Source organism: Eschscholzia californica, unplaced genomic scaffold (assembly GCF_041429995.1).
Source record: "Eschscholzia californica isolate CP2 unplaced genomic scaffold, dmEscCali1.0.p SCAF_6, whole genome shotgun sequence".
In the NCBI taxonomy this organism is placed as follows: domain Eukaryota; kingdom Viridiplantae; phylum Streptophyta; class Magnoliopsida; order Ranunculales; family Papaveraceae; genus Eschscholzia; species Eschscholzia californica.
Genome location: NW_028238483.1, coordinates 1,487,011 through 1,507,134, shown reverse-complemented (window position 1 = coordinate 1,507,134; position 20,124 = coordinate 1,487,011). Strand labels below are relative to the sequence as shown.

The following is a 20,124-nucleotide window of genomic DNA, read 5'->3' as shown; positions in this document are numbered from 1 at the left end:
ACTTCATTGTGAGTATCTTCTTCATGTTTACCTTTTCTGTTATGAAAGTCATCTTAGGCTTGATCGTTTTAGGTTCAATTTGTTTTTCATTTTGGGTTCAACTTCATTTATTAAGGGAGAATCAATAAAGTGTGAACCTTTTCGAGGTCGATGGATTTGACTCATCAAACTTTTATTCTTATTTTTTTCCTTAGTTACTCAATTCCAGTTTCAGTTTTGACTTACTTCATCTGTATAAAGTATCATTCTTCTTTTTGAGAGTTGGAATGATTATGAACACAAAGAATGTGAACTGTGTGAAACAAGGATAGTTGGTCAAGTCTGTAGTGAAGAACGATTCATTTGGCTTCCCGTTTCAAGTCTGACTTCACTGTATCTTCATTACAAGCTGTTTTATGGTAAATTCATCTTTTTTTTTTTGGTTAACTTCTGCTTTACTTAATGGTTTATGCTTTATACTTCATGAAGTTATAAACATTGATGTCTGCATTTACACATTTTTTTTGTAGGTGATTTTGTAGCAGCAACCTCCGGGAGTTTTTTTGGGGACACCTCAATCTGCCAACGATGTATGGTGGAAACTACATTGTGATTCTCTCCTCCTGCGGTTCCGTCAACGTGAGCATGGTGGAAACTACATTCTGATCCTCTCCTACTATTCCGTCAGCGTGAGCATGACACCCTCGCACCGATTAAGAATAACCCGCGAAACTAAAGTCTCTAGGTAATATGACTTCGTCAATAACCACACCAGAAAGAAGTGAAGGTTACCAGGAGCATCAACAACATGAGTCAAGATTAAGAGGTTCATTTTCAATTTGTGTGGCAAAATCTCAACAATTAAGAATTATCATTTTCAATTGTCGTAAACTACTTGGACGAAGGAAGTGAAGAAAGGAAGAAGTTCAAATAAGAGATTCACTTACAATTATATGGGCGTTGCTAAAATGTATAACTGTGAACTCTTAATGTGATTTTATAGAATATTAATGAAGTTTGAACCTTTTCCATCAATTTTGCTAAGGAAGGTTAAAATCTATTGTTATACATATGTTGAATCTTAGGTGACGTGTTTAACAATACTGTCCGTGCCCGGTGGGCACGGGTTACACCCTCGTATATGTATATATCTGGTGTGCCTGTATCGAAAACGGCCATAGTTTTATGGACCGACCTTCTTACTGAAGAGAGTGCTTCTAGAAAGTTCCTGATAGGTTTTTTTTTTTTAACTTATATCGTATGAATACTAGAAGGATAGATTCACTTTACTTTCTCTCTCATTTTCCTAGGGCGTAAAACTTGAGATCTCAAACAAGGTGGGATAAAAAACTCCATCGATTTGTCTCAAGGAAGTTCCTCCAAGCAATTTGGTCGAGAAAGTAAGCTTCCTCTCTTCTTCTCCTTTAGTTTCATCTTTGATGCCCTAATTTCTTTCTTTTATTGAATAATAAATCCGTGGGTTTCTGTAAAAAAAAAAACTCAATCTAATTTTGTTCCTGTAAACTATTCATATGTAATAATAATTTCACAACCACCAAGCGCAGAGGTGTTAAAATGGCATCATCGTCTGGGAAGAAGATTAACGAAGAGGTAACCAATCTAGATGATGCCTTTCAAGACAACTTCAGTTTCAGGGGAAAATTTCAAACTGGACTAGATGATGCCATTGAAGAACTTTCCGTTGGAGAATTTCAAACTGAACGATTGTATCATCGGCCGCGGCGTAAGGTGTACATCCTCGGAAAAGGATTTGATGGGCCAGAGAATACCGTCCGTAAGGTAAACTACCTAACTTTTATTTTCCTGGTCTTCAGCTCTCTAGGTTGGGTAACTTTCTAATTGCAAAAAAAAAGAAAAATTGGAAACTTTCTTAATTGTTTTTAATTTCCCACTTTTTTTGGAAACACAAATCCTACTTAAACTCTGTTTCTCTATTTCACTAGGCCAAACATCTCGATATCCATAAAACGATCTTTCAGAAAACCAACCAGGGAGTTGCAATGGGGCCATGGAAAATTAACAAAGAGGAGTTAAATGTCTTTGAAGATTTCTTGAAGCTAGCTTTTCAAACTAGCGACGATGGTTTCATCAATTATAAGGACTACTGTCTGTTCTTCCAAGCTTCTAATTTGCCAAAGCACACTGTCGATCAGGTAGTTGTCTTTATTTTTTAGGGTTTGCTATCTGACTAGGAGTTTTTTTATCTCTAATTTTTATTCTTCATGTATATAAATACTTTGTCAGTCTAATCAACTACTTAAGAATAAGTATTTATATATTTATATACTACTTGAAGAAGAAAAAAACTCAAATAGAAGTCAGATTCAGACATTAAAAAAGATCATCAACATTTTATACTTCAATCCTGTTTTATCTAGATTCAATTAGACACAGAGTAATATATATAATCAAAGTTTTATTTTATTAGTTTGGTTGGTACTTGGAGCAGTTTCTAACCCTAGTTTGAACATATGTGTAGATATGGTTGGTGGTTAATCGAAAGAAGCCAGAGGAAGAGGGAGTTGTCATTGGACGAGAAGAATTTCTCGAGGCTCTTCAACTTGCAAGTGTGGCACAACGATATCAAAAAGAATATAGACTTTATATGTTTGGCATCAAAGTAGGTTACCTTGACGTTTATGACGAGGAAGTATTACCCAAGTTTGATTTACCTAATGTCCCACCACCTAATATTGATTTTTTTTCTGATCACACGACATGGGAAATAACATGTACTCCAAAACGTCCTAAGATATTGCGTCCACCAGAGTATGTACCACAGACTGATGGTCAGAGGCTTGCTCAAAAGGCTTTTGATCTTTATATACGCATAGGCGGTGATCCTATTAAATCGTTCCCTGGGTTTGGCTGCAAAGGTACTTTAAGTCGTTGTACGATACATATACCTGCAGAATGTGAGCCAGTTCAGAATGTGGTATATATACCTCCACTCGGAGATGACATCAATCATGGTGATTGGAAATGCTGGGAGGATGTGCATGAAAACGTAAAAGCAATAGTGCTGAAAGAGATACCTTCACTACCAATACCACCACCAAAACCAAAACTATCACCGATGGAAGAAGAGCAGTTGAGGGAAGAAAAGCGTCTGAGGGAAGAAGAGATGTTGAAGGAAGATCAGATTATTCAAGAGCTGATCAGGGAAGAGTGGTTGAGGACCGAACAAAGAAGACTAGGATTCTTTTAGTAGCAGCTCAAGTATGTCTTAATATTTACTAGGTTTGTACTTCTGGTACTATATATATGTGAAGGTATCTAAGGATTCCAAGCAGACTAAGTTTGCTATGAGTTTTAAGAAAACCTATGAGGGTGAGGGTTGTTCACCTTTAAAAACACTTTCTGATCTCGTCTGTTGCTTTTCTCTCTAACAATGCTCTCTTGTTTTATTAAATTTTGTGTCTTGTTATGTTTTTGTGAGAGTAAGGGTTCCCTAACTTCGTTATGAAACATCTCATAAAAAAAAAAAAAAAAACTTCGCAATGAAAGATACTACATATTAGTTATTTTGGAACATAAGATGTACATAATGATGTATCTCAAAGATCAATGTTTTGTAGTAACCATATTAGTTATGTTGGAACAAAAGGTTGGTTGGGTTTCATTCAGCTTGCAACTAGTTATTCTTGTTTAACATTGATAAGTGATTCATTTATCTTGTCAATACTAATATTAATTTTCCATGTTAGGCGATCCATATGATAGAACTGTATAATTAGTGTCAACTTACCTCTCTTTTGACAGGAAATTATAAGACATCACAGGGAAAAAGTTAACCATTCTATAAATCCGTACACAGTTAAGTCGTTACTCTGGCAGCTTCTGGATGGGCTAAACTATCTTCACAGGTAAAATTTCATATAAGAATTCAATTCGGTAGGCACTAGATTAGTAGCATTTAACTTGAAGTTATGTTATAATTATTATTGTTATTAAATTTTTTTTTTTTTCTGTAGTAACTGGATTATACACCGAGATCTAAAGCCATCCAACATTCTGGTAGGCCTTCAATATATTTGTATGTTGTTCCTATTATACGTTAATTTGTGATTATTGCTGATTAATGAAATAACGTATTTCGAGCAGGTCATGGGTGATGTGGAGGAACAAGGAGTTGTAAAAATTGCTGATTTTGGACTTGCTAGAATATACCAAGCCCCCTTGAAGCATTTATCAGAAAATGGGGTAGGAATCACTATCTTTCTTCTGGTCAACGTTAGTCTTTGTCAGTTTCGTGCTATGTTTGCTTGTATGATTTTTCCCTTTTTTCCTTGGTCCCTTGTTTCCTTTTGTTGTGTATGTGCATTGCCTCTTCTCGTTGGCTTCAAACTGCATCTCGTTTCTGGAGTGCATTGCGTGCATGATTTGCAATTCTGTATACAAGATGTCTGAGAGAAGAGAGTGGGCAAGTCGAATAAGTTTTCCAGCAATGAAAAGTTCGAAGTATTATCGCTTCAAAGAGATCGTGCTAAGGAAGTTCAAACCTTTTTTCTCACATTAGGTTACATGCTCCATCTCTAAAGAGCTCTTATTTCGTTGGAAAGATCTGTAACTGGTTTACGGTTCTCATCCTAATGTCTTCCAGGGTAGTATCATAGTATCACTTTTGGTAGTATCATAGTATTCTCTCTCATTCTTAACCAATATGACATCTTCACTGAAGTATTATCTTTGCCATCGCACACTGGTCAAAATTCTTTATTTTTTAAAAATTTGGCTTTGTTTTGCGTCTGATTGCTAAAAATAATGATTATAGAGAAGATTTTGAAACACTTCATACTAAGGCTGGTGTCAGTCATGCTTCTTGCTGAATTCATGAACTTGACGTGGCTGATTATTGGAAAAGAATAGACATGGCGGGGTCAGGGACCAGCCAAAGGTATAGCTTAGAACTGTATGATGCTTGCAGGATGTTAGGCAACCTGAACTTAATGAAGGACCTAAGAATGTACAGTCGCAATTCTGCTTAGTTTTAGATTAGTATAATTAGTTCCCCAGAATGGAAATGATGGGTTATATCTCACCTGTTACCTAGTTCTATGATTGCACCAAATTTCCATTGCGTCAACATTTATTGTCTGCAGTGTTTCGCTGAATCTTCCTGTGTTATGACCGTTAATTTTTATTTACATCCCTCACTTTCAACTCCTGTCTTAGCTGTTTCTTTGTCACATGTCAACAACAACAGGTTGTTGTAACAATTTGGTATCGTGCACCTGAGTTGCTTTTGGGAGCCAAGCACTACACGAGTGCTGTTGGTATGCTCCCTTCAATATTACACTCTTTAATTCCAGATAAATCATTTTTGTAAGTTTTCTTTCTTGACTTAAATACACTTTCTTTAAAATTGAAATAAGATATGTGGGCTGTTGTATGCATTTTTACGGAGTTACCGACTTTAAAGCCTCTTTTTCAAGGAGTGGAAGTCAATGCTACACCAAACCCTTTTCAGGTTCTACATATTATACTGATTTAGTTTCCATTATTAAGCTTTTAGGGGGTTTTCAAAATCTTCTTTGTTATGTTGCTAATATTGGTTATTTATTGATGCAGTTTGATCAGCTTGACAAGATATTTAAAGTCCTAGGTCTATTTCTATTTCTTTTATCCGTTGCTGACTTCTATCATTTATGTATAATTTAGGTCATCCAACACAAGAGAAGTGGCCAGATCTTGTGCATCTTCCTCACTGGCAATCTGACCAACAACATATCCAGGGGCGTAAATTTCTAATATCAAACTTGTCCTGTGTCTCTTCTGTGAACTGAAGAGTACACCATCTAAATTCTTGAATGGTTTTATAATATTGATTCTTTTCTTTGCAGGTATGATCCTTGTAAGCGTATTTCACCAGCACAAGCCCTGGAACATGAGTAATACATTTAATTTCATAACTCTTGGTTACGTTTTATTATTTGTTTTATCAAAAATGTGTACCCTGTCTTAGTTTTTTACGAGTAATATGTTTTCGATCTTGTCTGCATCCGTTCTATACAATCTCCTCTAGGCCCAATGTTTTCTCTTCGCATTTGTGATCTGTCTTGCAACATACTGGAAGATTCAATGTGATATATTAGTCAGATAGGAATGTGATTGGTAAATCATATTAGCTGCTCTTGAGTCTTGACATTACGTTTGAAGAAGTTATCTAGTTATTAGGCTCTTGTCCATACCTTTATCTAATATGTAAATAAAACCTTTATAATAATTGCTCCCTGTCTCGGTTCAATTTCTTCCATGCCTATTATGGACAAGGAAGCACCAATGCACTCTAAGAAGCAGCCCCTAGCGTCTTATTAGTTGTATTTATATTGCTCCACACCATTATTACGTACACATAGAGAATTGTCTGTCATTTATTCGATAAGTCATTAATCATCCTTGCATGAAGAGACATTTAATATTTATGCTTATGAAAAGGTTACTCATGAAAATGATTTAGTGAACTCTACTAAGTTAGTAGCAGCAAAAATATTAAGTTTCTTAGTCAATTTAGGGAAGAGGAGATTTAGCAACACAAAGGTGCTAAACCTGTCACTTGGCTGACACTATATAAAGGGTCTTATGTTATCTTTTAATCATCATGTGATACATGAAGGTTCTACTGGTTGCAATTTATTTTTTATGCTTTGTATTTCTCATTTTTCTTGTGTTTACTTTTTTTTCATTGATTATAATTCTTAGTTACAGAAAGCTTCTGTCACATCTCCTGATCTCCATCACTTTCATGTATGTCTTGCCAAAGCGAGCACTAATGATTCTGTATTGTCCTTGACTCCTTGGTTGTTAATCTTAAAGGCTCTGCACTGTAATGGAAATTGGAAATCATGGCTGAACAACTTTATACACTTCAATTTATTGATGTACTTTGACTTGAAATATTTTGTATTATTGCAAAACCTCCTAACTACTCTCTCTCTAAGCATAGTTTATCCACTTTCTTGTTTTCAGGTATTTCAGGATTGATCCTTTACCCGGGCGCAAGTACGTCTCTATTTGCTGTATTTGTTGTAGATCATTCTTTTAACGTAGAATCACTTTTTAGTTATCGTAATTGTGTACAATGAAGCATATAGTGCCCATATTTCTTCACATTGACGAGGTAAATGTGGTATCTGTGTTCAGTTCATTGGTGCCTAGCCAACTGGGGGAGAAGGTTGTAAATTATCCTGCTCGCCCTGTGGATACTACTACAGATTTCGAGGGATCAATTGCTGTCCAAGGTTCCCAATCGGTAAGAAACGAAACTAGCATTTCTGTTTTTGTTCTTATTCTTGTTTTCTCCTTCCATTTGAATGCTCTATTTGATTGAAGCCGTCACCCGAGAGTGTGTCTGTTAGCAGCATGGATTTGCATAGAGCAGGTGGAGGTTTACTCCCACTGAACCAGGGACAGTGACTGTCCTGTGGATTAATTCACATATGATATGCAACACAATGAAATAAATTTTAGTATAACAATCATAATAAAACAAGTAGATTGTTAACTTGTTTATTTACTCTTAACTAATTTTACTTACTATTAACTTGAGAAAATAAAATTTAGTTGTTTACTTACTTGTTTACAACAATTTTCAGCAACTCTTTCATACTTTTTTTTGTTACTTCTTTGTATATTGTGATGGGATTATGTGAATTATATGGTTTGTGTGCTTGTCAATCTCATAATCTCATAAGATATGTTATCTTATCAATGTTTTTGAATGCTTGGATGTTAAGTTTTATACCTTTAATTTTGGTATTTGAGTGTTTATTTAGTTATTTTTATGTTAGGTACTTAGGTATGTATGTATTACTAAAAATATATACTATTTGTTTGAGGCGGTCGCCTCAGCTCGCCTAAGCGAGGCGATGGGTCTGTCGCCTCGCCTCACGCCCAAAACAACATAGCATGTGACAATGATAAGCGTATTTAAGTGATATTGGTAATGATAGTTTATAATTGAGTTTTGTTGTTTGATGAGATGAGGTGTCCATGTCGTATTTATATATCCTGTTTCCATATTAGTATTTTTGTCATATATTAAAACATTGGTACCATATAACGAGAACGAGTTTCTTCGGGTACCTATGGGTTAAACTGGAGCTGAAGGGCATGTTAAATGATCAGCCTTTCAAGAACCATTGTGTGCATTAAGAAACTGGATATGCTTACGACTTCTTCAGCAAATGTATTTTATTTGGTTTGTGGTGAAAAAAAAACTCGTTCCTTTCTTCTTGTTTGAATACATCTGAAAAGGAAAACGAAACAGAGATTGCGTGTTCAAGTGTACTTCTCATTTTCCTTATCATTTATTTTCCAGTGCTCTACCTAGGGAGGCATTGGTTCGTGCTGGACCTACTGATAATGTGGAGAAAGAATACCTAGCAAGGTAAAAAAGAAAAACCAAACCGAATCATTTACATTTGTAATGGAAAAGAAATTTTGACTAGGGATGACAAACTTCCATGAGCTTTCTACGCATTCAATTTCTGCAATTTCTTATAATGTCCATATCATTTCTAACTCGATTGCTTCACATCCTGGCTTTTATTTGCACATAATTTTTTTTCCTTCGCCATAGTATTACTGCGCGAACTAACTCTGCTAATCTTTTGCATTTATCCTACATGATATACAGTGCACATCAGTAGCTACTTATTGTGAATATAGACATTGTAAAGCTATCTGATATCTTGTTATAGTCTCAATCTGCTCAGATTTGTATGTGCTTTTCTGGCCTCTTAAATTGCATTCATACTCATGATCAGTGCGTTAGTTACTCAATTTTACTTTTCCTCCTAATGAAATTAAGTCTTGACGTATGCAACATGGACAACACAAGTATGGGACCAACCATTACAGCACCACAAAATCATTAACTGTATTGAATGGTCCTAACACGAGAACACGCCTAGGTGCAGATTTGTACAAGACGTACATATAGAAACCCACATACTCAGCTGACTGGCTCCCTTAGGAGTATCGACTTTCCTATGGGAGCCGCTCGTATCCAACATACACAAAGAACAATAGAGTGACCATGTTACATAGGTTTTACTTTGGAAAGCAATTAGGCGTTTTTGCTGTATAGAGGTCAGTCGGGTCATCTCCAAATTTGTATATCATATCAATCGAACACTTATACATGCAGTAGGATACTATAACTAGAGAGTTACCAACATAAGAATTATAATATATAAAGTACCTAAATAACTACAATAGAAGCAAGTATGAAACCTGAACAGTTGAACCTAACAAAAATAGGTTACTTCCAAAAAGATTTATTTGAAGTTTGAACTTAGTATTCTTAATTTTCCGCCTTCTCCAAAGCGAGTATAGAGATCAAACATTCTCAACTTGCCATAAATGAGAAGAAAATGTCTAGAGTCGGATGTAGAGTACAACAGTGACCAACATATTATAATAAGTCAAACCTCATTACCTCAGGTAGCAGTACCACATGACACATTATACATGCTTAGTTAAGTTCCCTTAGATTCCTAACCTTCATGCTTTAGCAAGAACAATGATCTAGTACCAACAGCTATTTGCATACTTAGGGCACTACGAACTTGTGTCAAACTTTACCTTCGACGTCTCACCACACCTCCGGCTCCCTGGATACCAAACCATTATCCTTGATGGCACTCGTTGATAACTTCAGCTCCTCGCTATGATGTTCCATCCTGCAAAGAAGTAGCTTTTGTGAGCTCCTTATACCATGGATTCTCAATTCACAAGTCATAATGCCCAAGCCAGATCATACAATATGAAGGACTTGCATACTATCTATACAATATATTAACAAATTAAATAAAGCAATCAACTTCCTAATGCAAATACGGTCATGAAAAACATTAAGATATGAAAACCATAAGTTTCACTTCTTCAAGAACGAATGCATAATAAGCTTCTACGATTGAGAATACCAATTCTAGGAAGTTATCTAAGATAAATATGATAAAATCTAGTCCAAACTTAATTAGTAAGCAAATTAGTTGTTAATAATTACTTATGAAGGAGATCACGGTTAATCCTTGAAGGGAAGGAATGGAAGACGAAAAAAGCTTGTAGTATTAATGGAAAAACTCTGGAAGTATCATACTTCCTAATATACTAAATTGAACTACGAATGCCACTTACTCGTGGACAATTGGTGAGCCACACATAACTAATGTAGTGAGGATTTACTTCTGTATTCTAATAAACTTACTATGATTGGATATTTTGTCATCTATTTGTTTGTGGTGGATCCGAGATCATTATATAGGTCTTAGGTAATGCTATTATTCTTGCTCTATTATTACATTTGCTTATATTGTTCAACTAAGTAACTATCGAGAATTTTATGTAGTGTCGTGATCTTAGGGTGTGTTTGATAGACCATTTTCCCGGGGAAATAAGAATTTTTTTTCTCTAAAATAGAATTTTACCGGTGTTTGATTGACAAAATTGGGAAAGTGAAATCTTTTGTCACGTGATTATTTTTTCCCGAATTTCCTCAAAAGTAGAGAAACTATTGACCCGCCTTATAACAGAGAAAAACTTTCTTCAAAGAAAAGTTTGCCGTTGTTTCCCTCATAAACGTCCCATCTTCTGTCACATACCTCTCTCTCAATACTACTTTCTCTCTCTCGTCCTGGGTTTCATACTTCAATTCTTCATCTGACTCCTAACACACTTCCCAAAAAAGCCTTCACTTTATTTCAATGCATATACCTCACTTCCCGTTCTGAATTTCTCCTTTCACAAAAGTTGCAGAGAGAGAGAGAGAGAGACAGAGAGGGGTTTTTATGGTCTTCGTAATCTTCAATTAAGTTTCTTTTTATTCGTACCAATACTGAGTGAAGATGCTGAAAGATAACCTCAAAATATTTATTGAAGTAGTATTCTCTCTCTAGATTCAGAGAGTTTTTATTTTTGTAATAAATCTCCACTGCCTTAAAGTGCTACCCATGGTTCTTTAATCACCATCTAACAGTAATGTCCATGTAGAGATTTCAATGATCTATCATCCAAACTTTAATGGTAGAGTAAAAACTGATAACTTTAAATGTTACCCTACTACGATCAATTATCACCACCACAGATATACAAAGAATTTTGTCTGTAAGAAAAAACACTGGTTCATACCTTTTGCAGGATTTTCAAGATTTATCAACAAAGACTATCCGATTTTACCTGGCAAAGCTACTTGATATACAACCTGATTTCACCCCTAATAACCATGATGAACAATATTGAATTTGATAAACATACCGAATTTGTGTTTTGTATTAATTTTATTGTTTCTTATCAACTTGTATTTTGCTTTGCTTCTCTTTCTATATCTAAACAAAAACTTTTGGGTCCGTGAAACAAACAATAGAAAATTGAGAAAATAGAAAATTGGAATTTTTTCTCTTTACGAATCAAACATCCGAAAATGCAAAAGTGTCTATAAGGTAAATGTTTCTCTGTGAAAAATTTACTCCGAGCAAATTTTTCTCTATTTTTTTCCTTTCCCCTAGTTGCTATCAAACACAACCTTAGTCATTAGAAATTTCCTTGTTGAAATGACCATTAATTTTCTAAGAAGGATCCTGAGTTTATATGCAATTCTGCTCATCCCATACCAATGTTACCAAATACTCTACCTCCCACCCCCTTGTGTACTGGATTCTCGTACCACTTTTGGGTGTGTTCGAGATTCTATATTCCAAATTTGGCATACCGAGATCTTTCGCCTTAACCAACCCTATTTCTTCATGAAAATGTATGTACTCAACTAGTTGAGTTGTTAACCAAAACTTTTTAAGTTAACTAGTTAACATTTTAAGTTTTACGGATATAGGATTCTCAGAGTAGGTGTATCTATTCTATATGCATCATAGTGAGTATATGATCTCTAGGGAAATAGTCCAAAACGTACCGCAACCGAAGATAGCGTACTGAATAGGTATATCCCAGGTGTACCTGATACTAACATGGTAGTGTATCTCGCATTGGTACGTGGACTCGTACATGAGCAATTTGTGTTCTAGTTAATATTGTTCCATACTCCGATTTCTTCCTTCGAAAGTCACAGTCTTATAAAAACCGTACATTTGCACCCCTAGAAAAAGATTAACCCCTTTAGGTCGATGATAAGCCTAACCTAGTATCGGCTTTGAGTCTCTTGTTAGTTATTTCTATATAAACTATACCGATATTCGTTGTTTTGTTTCTTGGCTATCTGTTTCCATTTTAGCTTAATTTAGCTCTATTTAGTAACATTTGGGAAACCACTTATGACAAGTGAAGAATAGAGAGGGCTCCACACCCATAGCCGATTAATGTAAAGGTTAAGAATCGAGGCCTTCATGTATGATTTCTTGTATGTTTCCAAGCATGTTTCTCCATGTTAATAGTTTTCCTGATCATGCCACCAAATTCGTTACTTCATGTTCTTTTATTATTTTTCATTCACTCATATAGCTCGTTTGAAAATCGTGTGGCATTTATGTTTCTCCTGTCTTGTAGGTACCATCTGGAAATGCAATTTCCGGGAGTGGAGTTGAAGAAGTCTACTAATATATTTAAAGTTGAAGAAGTCTTTACAAGAAGGAAACATGTGAAGTCATTGATACAAAATGTAAGAGATAATGAGTAATTAAACCGAAAAATAATAAAACTAAGTTAAAATGTTTGTAATATGAAAGGTAGCGTGGACAAATATATTTCTTATGTGGACAACAAAGCATGGGGTGGAAAAATAATTAATCAATTTTCACGGGGACAAACAAAAACTTCTCCAACTCTCTCTCTCTTCCAGTCCCGATGAGCATCCGTCCACATTTCTTCCTCTCTTTTATTTGTTCATCTCTCTAACTTAATCAACCCCTCTTTTCTAAACTTGAAGTCAACGTAATCTTTCATTTTCTCTTTCTCTCTCTGTACCCATCTCTAGTGGCAAGAAGAAGTTCGTTTGTAGTTCATCTCTTTTTTCTCTCTAAAATAAGAAAGAAGGAGATCGTGATGGTAGCCTGAATTAGGAGATGGTGGTCTGATTTAGGAGATGTTGAAGTTGTTAAGTAATGGTGATATCCAAATGAAATTTCAGGGGTTTTCTCACTATGATCTGCATTACATAGAGCTAAAAATGACACCAATGATTGATTACTTATTTATATATATATATATATATATTTTTTTGAAACAATTACTTAATTATATTGAGCCTGAAGAGAAATCAGAAAAATGAAAACCTAAAATTAAGTCTGAGATCGTGAATCTGTTCACCGTAAATCAGGAAACCCTAACGCATAAACTAAAATTGGGATACGATTCTGCACCTAAAACTGCAAAACTCATACTTGCCCCCCCTTTAAAAGTTCTTAGTAATTTTACACCCAATAGTTTTGTCCATTTAAGAAATTGGTTTGTCCATATATTGGCAACCATATCAAATGGTAGCTACCATCACAACAAGAAAAGATGAGCCCAACTAAGAGAATAAGTAGGATTCATTCTGAGAACCAAAAGCTGTCGACCCCTCCTTCGGCAATACACCGATCACACATAACAATGCTATACCCACACCTTGCCACCAGGTTGCAAATACAATAGCTTTAAAACTAATGAACTTCGAAACTAGTTTTATCTGTAAGAGTCTTTCGTAGGTCATCGTATAAATATAAAGAGGTTCCATCATGTACTCGTTGTTTGGATCATGTTCTATCTTTTCACTTCAAGTAGATATTAAACACTAAATTTCTTAGTGCACTCTACCTAGGGTTTTGTTTTAGAAAAAATATAAATAAGTATTGTTTTGGAAGAAGAAGAAGATAGAAGAAGCAAACGAAGGTGAACATCACCTACATTAAAAACCAGTGCTTATAAAGAACTCGGGTCAATAGCTATTGACACGAGTCAATAAAATTTCCGAACGCTAACAGCCTTTTGTCTTGGTGCCTTTAGAAGCACCCTATTCCAAAATGCAGAGTTGGAAAAAAAAATCTCTAAAAATTGAAATTTTAATCAAAGAAATACCCTTGTTTAAGAGCATCTCCAATGCAAAACTCAATCTTAGAAACTCGGAGTGCCACATAGGATTTTTTGAGTTTTTCTTAAAAAATCATCTCCAATGCAAAACTCTATTTTCAGAGTGTCATCTTGAGATATCTCTAATTGTCCAACTCATCAATATTTAAATTTCAACCAACATTTCACCTAGCAATGTCTACAAGGCGACAGAAAAATAGAATACATCAACTACGCCTCAATTCAGGACAACTCTCATCAAACGAAGGTGAAATTTGTAATGAATTAATTAACTTTTTTCAGAATTTATTTCAGGTAGAACAGGTGACTGCTCCACCAACCGAGGTTCTAAATGCTTATAAGGTATTCTCAGCTGAAGCCCTGACCCATATCTCTAGGGTTCCTTCAGAAGAGGAAATCAAGGAAGTCGTATTTGCGATGGGATCGATGAAAAGCCCGGGGCCAGATGGATTACCTGGCCACTTTTTCCAACACAATTGGGAGGTAATAGGAGCGGAACTTGTTACTTTCATAAAGGAGACATTTACCACTGGCACTTTTGATCCCAAGCTGAATGAGACGACAATAGCCTTGATCCCTAAAATCAGGAACCCGAGTAAGGCCTCGGACTTCAGGCCAATCTCCCTTTGCAACTCGGTGTATAAATTCATCACGAAAATCATTGCAAATAGATTGAGACCATATCTCGAGGATAACATTATGTGGACACAAAACGCTTTCGTTCCTGGGAGGCAAATCATGGATAATATCATCATCACCCAGGAACTTCTTCATTCGATGAATTCAGCCAAAGGGAAAAAAGGGGCCTTCTCGCTTAAGATGGATATGGCAAAGGCCTATGATAGGGTTAACTGGGACTTCCTCAATACAGTCCTCTCAGCCACGGGTCTACAAGGTACGATTCTCAAGTTAATAAATTGTTGCATTACTACCACCCGTTTTAATATTAAGGTTAATGGGAATTTGGTGGGTGACTTTTCGGCCTCTCGGGGCCTGAGACAAGGGTGCCCATTATCACCCTATCTCTTTATTCTTACCTCCCAATCACTCTCCCTCTTAATTTCTCATTATGAAAATCAAAAGAAATTTACAGGGTATAAGATCAATCAAGCCTGTCCGAGCATTTCTCATCTTTTATTTGCGGACGACTTGATTGTCTTTGGTAATGCAAACCAGGAAAATCTAGAATATACATTACAATTCATTGCTCAATACGAAGCCTTTTCGGGGCAAAAGGTAAATTTCGAGAAATCCTCCCTACTGTTCAGCCGAGGTGTGCCGGTAGAAACCCAGCAACTCTTTGTTAATCAACTTCGAGCACCAAAAATGACGGACCAGGCAAAGTACCTTGGCGCTCTCCTCTTAAAGCCAGGTAACCGAATTAAAAGTCATGAGTGGCTTATTGATAAATTCCAGAAATCCTTGTCAGGTTGGAAGAAAAAGATGATCACACAGGCTGGACGAACGGTATTGATCAAATCAGTACTCGGACCTTATTGCACTTATCCTTTTAGTTATCAATTACTGCCTACAGGGGTCATAGAGAAACTCGAACAAGCTCAGCGTAACTTTTGGTGGGGCCACGAGGATAATGAGAAAAAAATTCATTTTATTAGGTGGGACATTATAAGCAGCCCCAAACATAAAGGGGGACTGGGTATTAGAACCCTAGCCCAAGTAAACGAGGCCCTAATAGCTAAGTTGACCTGGAGGCTATTGACACACCCCAACTCTGTTTGGGTCAAGATCCTGAAGGGCAAGTATTTGACCTTTGATGACTTTTGGTCATCCCTTCCCCCCATTCTCCTTCTCCATTCTGGAGATCAATCCTACATACCAGAGAAACAATGGAGAAAAATGTCTTGTGGATTATCGGGGATGGGTCGACTGTAAAAATTCAGATGGACCCTTGGATCCCTCATACACCCAATCACAGACCAGACATGATTAAAGAATTACCATCTAACATATTTTGGGTCGCAGATTTAATTATCAAACAAACGAACAGCTGGAATGTTCAGCTCATAAACAGGTATTTCGAGAGTCAAACAGCTCAGGCAATCAAAGAAATGAAGATCTCATATAGACATCCGAAGGACAAGCTCATTTGGAGTCCAACAGAAGGGGGTAATTTCTCTACTAAGTCTTATTATACGGAAATCAAAACACTACCACAGTTAAATGATAAAGCCCTAGAGTTTCCATGGAAAATTTTCTGGAAAATGAAAGAGATGAAGCCGAACATACAAATCTTCATTTGGAAATTAATCCATGACGGTTTAGCAAACCTCAGTAATATAAGGAAAAGAATCAACTCGATACCTCATATTTGCCGAATGTGTGATTCCAATGAGGAAGAGACCGTTGAACACCTTTTTGGTAGTTGTCCGACATTCCAACAGTTATTAGGGTTAGCTGGAGATATAGATCGACAACAAATTAGTTTACACCCTATTGACAGACTCAAGAACATTCTCAAATCAAATCAAAACAGGGATTACAGATGGTATTGGTTAACAACACTAATGTGGAATTGGTGGAAAGGGAGAAATGAACTTATCTTTAATAATGTAGCCCTGGATCTTAAGAGATGTTGGTGGACGACGAACGAAGAGCTCAGGTATGCCTCTATAACCTCTAACCCTCTTTTATCAGATCACTTGGTGTCTACAGATGGATGGTGTCCTCCACCGACGGGATTCATCAAGATTAACTTCGACGGATCCTATAAGGAGACAAGAGCAGCTTGTGCAGCTGTAGCGAGGGATGAGAACGGAAATATTACCGAGATCAGGACAGATTTGTTCACGCCGATCTCGCCTTTGCATAGCGAGCTTTTAGGGTTCCGGTCGGCGGTTGAGATGATGGAAGACAGAAGAGAAGCCTTTTATATAGTGGAGGGGGATTCTAGGGTTTTGATTGATCTAATATCAACCGTAGATCCAATCATCCCATGGAGATTACTGGATGAAATCAACGACCTACGGGAGCGCACGTGTCAGCTGCATGTCACTCTTGCATACTGCCCTCGTGTGAACAACACGCTGGCACACAATTTGGCTGCGGACGCGTCATCAACAGAAGTTTAAGTTTCGGGTCTAGTACTATGGTTAAATCTGTTTCATATTATGACCCTCCTTCTTTGGTTAGGGTGTACTATGTAATGTTTTTGGTTAATGGAATTTGCTTTCCTCAAAAAAAAAAAAAAATTTCAACCAATAGAAATCAAGTCTTCGTATATTTCCAAAATAACTAATTATTTTTTTACAAAAATAACCATGACACGTAAGTAAAATAAGAGAGTTTAGAGTGTTGCATTGGAGACATACAAGAATTGAGGATCTCTATTTTCGACACCTAGGAGTGAGAATCTCAATTGGAACTTGACAAATAGGACGAATAGAGATTTTTTTGAGTTTTGCATTGGAGATGCTCTAAATTGCAATCTAACTAGCATATGAAAATCGGTTAAGGTAATAGTAATAATAAGAAGAAAGAATAACTACCATGGGGCATAGAACTCGACGACGATGAAAGAACGTTTGCTAATAGTTTCATGGAAGCTAGTGTGAAGTCAGAACTGGCTCTGGAGATTTAACAACTTCTTCTTCTTCTTCAGCAGATACCATCACCCTTGATTATAACAAGGTTAAGAGAGAGACAATTAGAAAGCAGAAGCTGATTGAAACTCTTAATTTGGACGCCATTAAATAAAGATTAGGGAGAGATTAGAGAAGACTAAATTTTGTCTGAGGGAATAGATATGGTTAGAAAACTGATGAATATCTATATAATAAAACAGAAAAGAAAACGATGATTGGGACAAACATCATTTTAATAAAGGATATTGTCTAGAAGCCCTTCTCAAAATTTTAAATATAGTCCTTCGTAGAAATAAAGTTACATATTTAAAAAACAATAATCGTTTCCTTCTTAGAAATAAAATAACTAATTTAAGAAAAAAAAGAACACAAAATAAATTTCAAAGGTTAAAAAAAGAAATCAAAATCTCTCTCTCAATAAAATAATAATAAAACAGAAGGGAAAACGATGACTGGGACAAACATTCATAAAGGATATTGTCTAGAAGCCCTTCTCAAAATTTAAAATATAGTCCTTCGTAGAAATAAAGTTACATATTTAAAAAACAATAATCGTTTCCTTCTTAGAAATAAAATAACTAATTTAAGAAAAAAAGAACACAAAATAAATTTCAAAGGTTAAAAAAAGAAATTAAAATCTCTCTCTCTATAAAATAATAACTAATTTAAGAGAAAAAAACAAAAAAAAAATAATACAAAAGAATAATAACTAATAAAAATCTCCCTCTTTCGATAAAATATAACAATAAATTTCGTAACGTTTGATTGACACAAGTGTCTGTGCCTGGGCACGGGATATACCCTATTATATATACAAGGATAATAGTCTAACAGAGACGTTAATTTAGCAGACAAAATGAAGCAAGTGGGTTGATGACGTGTCATAGGGTGTTTTTTATCCAACTAAATCATGACTCGTGGTATGATTAATCCATTTTAAGATCTGACCAAAAATCTCTCATACTAAATCTTTACCATGTATATGTAATCTTTAGGATTTGTGAAATCTTAAAAATAGGGTCATAAACTTAATTTGTTTTTAACTGCTAATTTATAACGAACTCGATGTTTCAGCTCTTAATTGTGTCTGGCAATTTGTTTTGTCCTTCAATTGTGTCCGATTTTGGCCTCCATTTTTTATCAAACATTCCAATTGTATCCTCGTGGTGTTTCTGTAAATATTTTTTCTTCTATATTTGCAGAAATGCCACAAGGGCACAATTAGAATGGTTGACAAAAATGGGGGTCAAGACGAATTGTCGGGCACAATTGGGAGTCAAAATAAACTGCCAGACACAATTGGAGGCCAAACGACCAGTTGGTCACAAATTAGGAGCCAAAACGAAATTAACCCTTTTTTCAATTAAATAAAATTGCTTAATCGCTTAATTCCTCAAAATAGACTTTAATTGAATTTTTTTGTTAACATTTTTATTGTATCACAATTTTCGGTTGCTATGATATCTTTTACCATACTTTAAAAAGACTTTTAAAGTAAGAAAAATGACACAATGCGACCACATACTCCAGCAGGGATTGGACCGGGATAGTGGTCAGGCATTGCATCACCGTTGTTAAAGTAAATGGGCTTCTCAAAAAAAAAAAAAAGTGAATGGCCTTCCAGAGGTAGTATTTCAGAGATGATCTTTTCCGAGATCTCAATTACTTGTGTTATCAAGGAATTGAAGAAAATTCTAAAAGTATATTTCACCCATACATGCTTTAAGGAAGAAGCGAAACATATGATTCAACCAACCAAAAGACGTCTTTTAAGACGTAATATAGTTTTGGTTGAAAAATGGCCCCAGTTTTTTTTTTTTTTTTTTTATGAACTTTAATTTCCTCTTCACCTTTTCTTAACTTAACCACTTGACAAGTTGGGGGCAATGAAAAAAAGGTCTTGTCATCACTTTGACATGTATATAGAAAATATTGTGAAATTGTCAAGAACAACATTTTTAAATACAAGACTTTGTTAGTGAAATTTAGATTAGGGGCCATAGATTGAAAGTCCAGAAGTTACGAAAAATTCGGTCCAAGATCCACCCTTAAAGATCTATAGATTTTTAGTCCTTTGTCTAAAACGTCCTAAATATCCTCAGTCAACAGTATCAACAATTTATTCAGCAGTATCAACAAATTATTCAACAGTATCAATAACTTATTCAACAGTATCAACAAATTATTCAACAATATCAAAAACTTATTCAGCAGTATCGACAACTTCATAACCACTTCCATTCATCTAGAAGGCTAATTTATCGTCTTTCTTATAGTATATCCTGTCACGGTTCTTTTTGAAAGAAAGTCATTATCTTTTTCAATTTGATGTATATTTCATTTTCTAACTTCAAGTTTTGATTATAATGATGTTAAGCATTTATCAAATATGCCTTTAAGAACAAACATAAATGTGATGGTTGTAATGAATTTGACATACAAGATCATGATTTGGGTCAACCACTGAAGAAGAGTAAAGGGGGTTGTGGTGCTCAACAAC

At 35.5% G+C, this 20,124-nt stretch overlaps 2 protein-coding genes and 1 long non-coding RNA gene across 4 annotated transcripts; all 3 read left to right on the top strand.

Moving 5' to 3' along the window:
- The first annotated feature begins 1,161 nt into the window (after positions 1–1,161).
- LOC147530739 (uncharacterized) lies at positions 1,162–3,841 on the top strand. 2 transcript variants are annotated; one of them, XM_086649149.1, is made up of 5 exons: positions 1,252–1,379; positions 1,545–1,779; positions 1,944–2,153; positions 2,480–3,240; positions 3,763–3,841. In XM_086649149.1, exons 2-4 carry the CDS (start codon positions 1,555–1,557, stop codon positions 3,206–3,208), a joined length of 1,164 nt encoding a protein of 387 aa, XP_086505275.1. In that variant the 5' UTR covers positions 1,252–1,379; positions 1,545–1,554; the 3' UTR covers positions 3,209–3,240; positions 3,763–3,841. The 2 variants fall into 2 exon arrangements, with proteins under 2 accessions (XP_086505274.1, XP_086505275.1); XM_086649148.1 differs by lacking the exon at positions 3,763–3,841 and having other exon boundaries at positions 1,162–1,379; positions 2,480–3,412.
- Positions 3,842–4,127: 286 nt separating this feature from the next.
- Positions 4,128–5,736, top strand: LOC147530738 (uncharacterized). Its single transcript, XR_015227926.1, has 3 exons — positions 4,128–4,203; positions 5,207–5,325; positions 5,662–5,736. It is a non-coding gene; the product is annotated as an uncharacterized LOC147530738 (long non-coding RNA).
- Positions 5,737–7,081: 1,345 nt separating this feature from the next.
- LOC147530737 (uncharacterized) lies at positions 7,082–17,111 on the top strand. The gene is made up of 7 exons (XM_086647008.1): positions 7,082–7,252; positions 7,791–7,798; positions 8,321–8,389; positions 12,502–12,613; positions 14,317–14,917; positions 15,116–15,586; positions 16,006–17,111. Exons 1-7 carry the CDS (start codon positions 7,082–7,084, stop codon positions 17,109–17,111), a joined length of 2,538 nt encoding a protein of 845 aa, XP_086503134.1.
- Positions 17,112–20,124: the final 3,013 nt, after the last annotated feature.

What these genes read in the sequence shown, in the direction of transcription:
- LOC147530737 (XM_086647008.1), top strand. Translation starts at nt 7,082, where the DNA reads ATGAAGCATATAGTGCCCATATTTCTTCACATTGACGAGGTAAATGTG. An exon ending in GAGAAAGAATACCTAGCAAG is followed by an intron (nt 8,390 to 12,501) that starts GTAAAAAAGAAA and finishes CCTGTCTTGTAG; the next exon opens with GTACCATCTGGAAATGCAAT. An exon ending in TGAAGTCATTGATACAAAAT is followed by an intron (nt 12,614 to 14,316) that starts GTAAGAGATAAT and finishes AATTTATTTCAG; the next exon opens with GTAGAACAGGTGACTGCTCC.
- LOC147530739 (XM_086649149.1), top strand. Translation starts at nt 1,555, where the DNA reads ATGGCATCATCGTCTGGGAAGAAGATTAACGAAGAGGTAACCAATCTA. An exon ending in CAGAGAATACCGTCCGTAAG is followed by an intron (nt 1,780 to 1,943) that starts GTAAACTACCTA and finishes CTATTTCACTAG; the next exon opens with GCCAAACATCTCGATATCCA. An exon ending in CAAAGCACACTGTCGATCAG is followed by an intron (nt 2,154 to 2,479) that starts GTAGTTGTCTTT and finishes ACATATGTGTAG; the next exon opens with ATATGGTTGGTGGTTAATCG.